We start from the raw sequence: 7606 nt of genomic DNA on the forward strand, positions 1-7606 counted from the left end.
AGCTGGTGACAGAGTCTGGGAGAGTATGTGAGATGAAAAAGATGGAAGTGAATGTAAAGAAAAATGAAATACTGCAGTATAGTATGGTGGTGAGACATGAAGGTTTGAGAGTTATTTACATATGGGATATTCAAGGGAAGTGAAGTGCTGTCAGTACATGGGAGTGAATATGTTAATAGATGTAACTATGGGGGCTGATGTGAGTCACAGGATGGATGAGGCTAATGTCCTGGGTGCATTAGTGTCTGTAAGGGTATATTTGAGGTCATAGTAGCCTTGAATCCATATGGATGCATGTTGGGCCTTCATTTCTATAGGAAGAAATAGGGTGGATATCTTGATGATTAAATGCCTGAGGAAAATATATGCCATGAGGCAAGTTCATCACATAAAGAATGTTTTCAGAGAAAGGTGTGGCTGGAGATGCGGTTTGATAAGGTGGGTCAACCAGGGAATGCTAAAATCGTTTATGCATATGGAGTAGATGAGGGAAGAGAGACTCAAAATGGTCAGTTTGTCAGAAGTTGAGGGAGCAAGTGAAAGATAGAGACTAAGTGGAAATGGAAGTATGGAGTGAAGGGGGCTTTGAGGATAGTGATGCCTGAGCATTCAGGAAGGTGACAGAAATGTATTGGATAAAGTAGATTGAAGGACTTTTTTAGAGAGTGTGTTGTCTCTGGGCTGAACTGGGACATATGAAGTCAAGGTGAACCTTAGGAGAGTATGTTGAGCTTGAGTTTGGACATTAGTCTCTGGTTTTGGTACATTGTACGTGACAGGTAGAGATTGGATGTATGCAAATGAGGCCAGTAATTTTTCTTTCTTAAATGCTTCCACATTAAAGCTGGAAAGACAATTAGGGATTAAAAAAACATCATTCCACCTTCCTACACTTTAGTCCAAGATTACTTGACTAAAACCCCATGGTGATGAAATGATGTTAATCCTGATAACCATATGTCCTGATGTGATAAATACTTTTAATTTCATTTTTTACTGTTAGATGAATTGGCAACTGTGTAGCATTCATGATTACAGTTAGTGAGGTTCAGGTGCATTACATATATGATCACTATTCCTAAAATTTTGCAGTCATATGGATTTATTGATGGGTTGTTGGCCTGTGAATTTAGGGAGAATAATGCTTGAAGTGCTTAGAGAATGTTCTGCTGTGTCACTACTCTAGATAACAAGATAGCCTGTTAGATAAAGGGACCTGTTTGTGAGTATGTACAACAAGGTATTGTCTTGAAGCAAGGCTAGTATATTGTGCATACAACATACATCTGTGTAAGTGATTGGAGTTGTTAGCATGCCATTCTAAATGACGTTCTTTTGTTATAAGATGTTATTTTTTGATCCTCAGGGTGTCATACCTTATGAACAACGTGTCTTCCCATTGGGTGATGCAGAATACTTAATAATGACCAGGGAGACAGATGACTGTGATATTGGCCCCCCAAGCCCACCCTTAGATTCCTCCACTCATGAAGCAAATGTTGGAGAGGTATGTTAACCCTCTTTGTCTTTATCCATTTCTGTTCTACTTTTGTCTAAATAAAATTGCTTGCAAAAGCAATGCACACATTTGTAAGGCTCTTCATTTACAGATGGGAGAGAAGAAATATGGAAGGAGAGGATTGTCCCTGAGGATTGGGTGAAATTTATTATTGTTCCTTTATTCAAAGAAAAATGTGTTAATAATGTATAAAGCAATTATGGAGAATGTCTGTAAAGTATACTAGGGAAAGTGTATATAAGAGTGACTGAATGCAGAGTAAGTGAGGAGCATGGTGGGTTTAGGAAAGGTAGGGGATGCATGGATAAAATTTTTGTAGCAAGAATGATTGTGGATAAGTACTTAGTGAAAGGTAAGAAGCTGCAAATTTGCAGTTTTCTTGGACCTGGAGAGAGCATATGTTGGGGATTTGTTAAGGATATATAGAGGAATGGGACAACTGTTGGATGATATGAAAGCCTTCTTATAGAGGAGCAAATGCATATGTGAGAGTGGTTGGAGAGTTGAGCGAAAGTTTTGGTATACATATAGGTGTAAGGTAGGGCTGTGTGATGTTACCGTGGCTTTTTAACATATTTAAGTAGGGAGTTATAAGAGAGGGTAAAGCAAAACTTGATAAAGGGGATGCAGAGATGGAGTGTGGTAGTGAGATATGGTGGCTAGTGACAAGCCTGTTTGTAGTTGATACTATGTTAACTGCTGAGAATGTGATGGAGCTGCAAAAAATCGTCAGTGTGTTTTATGTGTTTAATCATAGGTGGTGGAAGGTAAGTCTGACTTAAAGAAATGGTGTTTGAAAGGAAACATAGTGAAAGTATATATTTTGCAAAACCTTATAGTGTAGTAAGCTCTGCTTTGGATATAAGGGGAGAAAAACTGGAAGAGGTGACAGAATTTAAGTATTTGGGAGCTATCTTAGGTGATTTTGGTGATATGGAAGGAGAGAGAAGTGAGAGAGCAGCACAGGGTAGAATGAGTCATTGGGTCCCTTAATAGAATAATGAAGGGTAAAGGTGTAAGTATGGAAGTGAAGAAAGAAGTCAGGGACAGCATAGACCTCCCGACCCTGACCTATGCTGCCAGAAGTTAGACGTTGAATGAGTCACAGTTGTCAAAAATTCAGGCTGTGGAAATGAAATATTTGATAGGATCATGTGATATGACTAGATGGAATGAAGAAATGAGGGAGTGCATGAGAGATTTGGTATGGCAGGGAATGCTATAGAATAGATGAAACATATTACTTTGAGGTGGTTTGGGCATGTTGAAAGAATGCAAGACCTCCCTAATGCCTATCAAAATATGTAATCTTTTTTAGATACTGACACAGGGACAGATAGAGGTAGGGAAGAACTACCAGAGGAGGAAATGACACTGGCTTCCCTCTTCAGAATGTTGAGGGTACTGAAAGCTCTCTGCCAAGTTTAGCAGAACAGGACATATTAACTCCCCAAAAACAATATGGGGACAAGCCATGTATCCTTCATATTTGCCAACATACAAAGAATGAAATCACACAATGAATAAATCTCATTTATAAGTGACATACTAAATGAGTCATGTGCAGTATTTGTGGCCTCCACAGAAAAACAAAAAAGACCATATGAAAAGTGAGGTGTGGATCCCAAATTACAACTTGTACATGTGTGACAGGTTTTGAAGATCATGTTAAGGAGTTGGACTGTATATGGTAGATACACTTATAATAAGTTAACTCCTGAACTCCTCACAATATGTTGTAGAAGCACTCACTGTCAGAATTGGAAACCCAGATCTGATCATTGCATTAATATATAGACTATGAGAGGAAAAGGAGAGAAAAGGTAAGAAGTGAATTATTGAACATACACCATAGTCTAAAAATGTCACATGAAACAAAAAAAAAAAGAAGAAAAAGTTATGTGAAGTAAGGGATACCCAAAATAGTTTTACTTGTTTGCAAAATATAAATTTTCCTGGAATTAGTATAGATATTTGTATAAAACATTTCAGTCACCCTTGAGACAAGTTCAATCTTTGTCAGAAGATAGTAGAACTAGTCAGAATGTATCTTTGATTTAATTTTCTGAAATTACATAGATTTGACATACAACCTCCACCTCAGATACTCTGCCTGAGTCTTTACTTTATAGAGAATTGTGGATACAAAGCTAACTCAGCTCAATATCAGTCACTGTAGATTGGTGAAACGAAAGAGAGGCCTGTGATTTTGGTGAATTATACTTGAAATACAGAAAGTGGATGTGAGCATATGAGGCCATTTTTTTTGTCTGTTTCTGGTGCTACCTTGCTAAGTTGGGAAATGGTGATGTGGATTTATCTTTTAGGAAGGATGGTCTTAAGACTGCTTTTTCATAAAGTTTAGTAAACTTTAATACCTTGTGTTCAACCAACTAAAGTTTTATTTTCTTTTGGAGTATTAATTTAGCTGTGACTTGCAGAGTGGTCGGAGCTCCCCCATGAGTGAAGTAACAGATTCTGCACCAGAAGATGATGGAGGATTTGATGATATGGCTGCACCCAAGTGGACTATCTCTGGGCTGAAGGATGCTACCGGCCAGTGTGTATTACAAATACACCGCAACTGATGGTGGCAGACCTCGGATAAGTCAGACTGTAGGAATTAGAATTTTCAAAGATGTACAAAATTTCAAAATAATGGGCAAAGTTTTGCTGAAAAGCCTTTTACCAAAGAAATGGACTTGGGCTCCACTGTACATCCAAGAAGGTGATTGCTGTACTGGATATTTGATATTAAACCAGATGTAAATTAAAGAGGTGTTTTAACTTGAGGCCTTGGCCAGGAATGATAAATGGGCTGTCAGTACTTCATCTGGCTATATAGAAAACTGTTAAGATTTGACCATGCTTTATTATAGGCACATTTTTCAAATTGATACTGGTTTAATTTTGGCCTTTATTAGGCTGAATAGAATATACAGTTGGGCATACATCATGGGGCAAAATTATTAAAACATTGGAATGAATTTTGAAGGCTTCTCAAGGAGTCAAGGAAATAAAGACCTCATACTGTTCAGGGGCAGTCATTATTTTGTTGTCAATGAAAGCCTTTGTTATTTAGTTTCTTAGTAACAAGGAATTTTATGAAAATTAAAATTAACTGTAGTAATGACCAAGTCATGTTTATGATACATTTGTGGTATACTTTTTTTTTACAATGATGGCATATCAGTCCTCTTTTGTGTCTGTAGGGAAGGATTTAGAGCGAAACAAAAGTAGGACAAGGTTACAGAGTTTTAGATAAAAGTAGGATACAAGATTGGAAGTGCAGGAAGGTAAAAGTGAACATTTTTTGGTGAGTGTTGTCTTATGTAGTGGAAGTAAGTAGCATACTGCATTAATGTAATATGGATAAGTAAGATAGTGTAGGTTATTTGGGAGTAATGGGTGCAAAAGACAAGTACATGATAGAATGAATGAATAGCTTAGGTAGGCAGCAGGTAGGAAGTGGATGATTTAAAGGATGTTTTACGACTGAGAGAAATAAGAACTTAAAAATTATTAGAAAAATTTGGAAAGGGCTGTTACAGATGCATTGAAGGCTGTAGAAAGGGTTTATCAATTATCACAATGTGTACAAATTATATCTTCAGTGTTGTTACTTGTTGTGCCCTGGGCACCTTGATCTTAAAAAGATTGATTGTACAGGCAGCAGGCCATGGAAAACATTTAAGTAAGTGTGTGGGTGAGGAGTGGTGTAACAAGTGGAAATGAGATGGTGTTTACACTGTATATTTGATCTTTTGTTAATAATGATGCCAAAGTGTTCATAACAGTTTAAAAGAAAATATTTTATTTATCAAATATTTCATGTATAGCCCACAATCACATGTACAAATCATTTAAATGTGTTGAATTTTAGTTATAATCTCATTAAGATCCATGTTATATATCACCAGGACTCCTTAGTATTGTTGAACTGCAAGAACTTGATGGGGATGGTATATATGATAGTGATGGAGTAGTTAAAACCAATTACTTGTAATGCATGGGTTGGCTTGAACTTGTTTGATAGCTGCCATTATTAGCAGTGCATTCTAGTTTTATGTACACCAAAAGACTTTTTTTTTTATCAGTGCACTGCAGGCCAAATTCTTATCACAGGCCTCAGGTATCTTTGATCTAAATAACCCAATGCTTGATTTATTACTAGAATTTGGTATTGAAGCTGATGAAAGAGTATGGACCTCTGAGCATTTGCTTGGTTGCCCAGTCTTCTGTATATCTTGATATTTAGTGTTTATGGAAAAGGAATGAGTATCCTTGATCTGTATCCATTGCTCATTAGGTATTGCAACATTTATTAGAAATCCAGAAGAAAGAGGACCACCCACTTATAGGAAGATGAATGTGGCCTAAGAAATAAAATTCCTTTGGTCCTCTCTCTAAGTGCTGTGCTTCACATCTCCAACGGTTACACAGCTGATTATACGCTTATGTAATTGTGTCATGGACTTTCCCAGTAGCCCATAGTACTTTTTTAATTTTTACAACGGAAGTGACAAATGTTCAACCTTTTCTCACAGAAGTGTTTTCTTTCTCCCTTGTTTTTGTTGTAGATGATCTCTGTACCAGTTATTCTGTTTTAGTCTAGAAGACTAATAAGAAGTAATATTCATGTTTTGCTTTATTCAAAAAAGAAGTAGCTCCCTTGGGGCCTTGTAAAGAATTTAATGTAAAATTACATCAGTAGTGAGTACGTATTTGTACCATTTCATCAATGCCCATCTGAGCTGGACTTAACATAATTTTGGTTCCCAGAATCAGAACACTCTTTTCCCTTTTTATGAAGACAAATATTTAATTTTGTGTTGTTTATATTTAAACTCCTGATGATACGATGGGTACAATGGCATATTTGTAAATAGTGTATAGGATCCAATTTGAATGCAAGTATTCATATTATTCAATGTTTCATTGAATTTAATACTTGTTGCCTGATTGAGAAAGCACTGTCCAAAGTCATCTAAAAGAAAAAAAAATACAAACTGATCATTGTGAGTTTCTTTTGTCCATATTTTATGGTGACCTATTTTTGTGAAGTTACAGTGGTTATGAATAGGTAAGTAAAACTCAAGGTGCAAAGTAAAAAGTCATAATTATCCAGGTATGTCTGGATTGATTTCTTTTTTGAGCCAGCAGGTCATCATTTGGTTCATGAAGAACAAATATGATATAGGAGAAGGCATAAATATACACTTTTAGATAAACCTCATGTAAATAGCAGATCTCACTAGTCTTATATCTATCTTTTACTGGTGAAAAGACACGGTTGAAGATATCTGAATTGATATTTTCTAGGTCTATAACGTAGGAATTAAATGATTCCCAGTGTTTTATACATGTAAAATAAGTTCTGTACATTTTGATGTATTAAGTAATAAAGGTCTTTTTTATTTTTATTTATTTATTGATTATTTTTTTGATGTGTTCGCCTTTCCCGCTTTAGTGAGGTAAAATCAAGTACAGAGACTTTGAGAAAAAATAAATCCTTCCTTTGCTGCTCCTAAACTTAATATGTTGTGATACTATGAGAGGAGAGGATTTTCAGCTCCTTGCTCTTGTCTTACTTTATCACCAGCAAAACAGAGGAGAAACACTAGTTGTATTCTTTTTCTTATATTCCCAGGGAGGGTAAAAGATTTGTTTTTATATTATTATGTAGGGTGTTTAGGTTGGGATGGTATGTGATGTGAGAGAGTCATGGAATATGCTTTATTTGTTAAAGACAAAAGAGGTGGTGAAGGTGTCACATAAGATAAAATATGGCAGAGTGGATGGTATTTTATTTGAACTTCTTTAGTAAAGGGGTGACTATTTTGTTATTTGGTTTCTTAGGATTTTCAGTGTATGTATGGAACATAGTGAGGTACCTCAGGATTGGCAGAATGCATGTATAGTGCCACTGTATGAAGTCAAAAGGGACAAAGATAAGTGTTGAAACTTGAGAGGTATAAATTTAATGAGTATACCCGCTAAATTACACAGAGTTACAGAGAATTTGGTGCCTGAGATATTAGACTTGCTTTTACGTAAATTTTGGTTGCTGATTCTAAATATGACATC

The 7606-nt window shown here is 36.1% G+C and overlaps 1 protein-coding gene across 2 annotated transcripts in view; it reads left to right on the forward strand.

Moving 5' to 3' along the window:
* nsl1 (non-specific lethal 1) overlaps positions 1-6535 on the forward strand; it is a 180283-nt gene extending 173748 nt beyond the window's left edge. For both annotated transcript variants that reach the window (XM_071696593.1, XM_071696595.1), the window contains 2 exons: positions 1367-1507; positions 3961-6535. In XM_071696593.1, coding sequence (XP_071552694.1) covers positions 1367-1507; positions 3961-4107 — 288 coding nt within the window. In that variant the 3' untranslated portion in view covers positions 4108-6535. The remainder of the gene's footprint in view (positions 1-1366; positions 1508-3960) is intronic.
* Positions 6536-7606: the final 1071 nt, after the last annotated feature.

This window comes from Panulirus ornatus, chromosome 59 (assembly GCF_036320965.1).
Source record: "Panulirus ornatus isolate Po-2019 chromosome 59, ASM3632096v1, whole genome shotgun sequence".
Classification (NCBI taxonomy): Eukaryota; Metazoa; Arthropoda; class Malacostraca; order Decapoda; family Palinuridae; genus Panulirus; species Panulirus ornatus.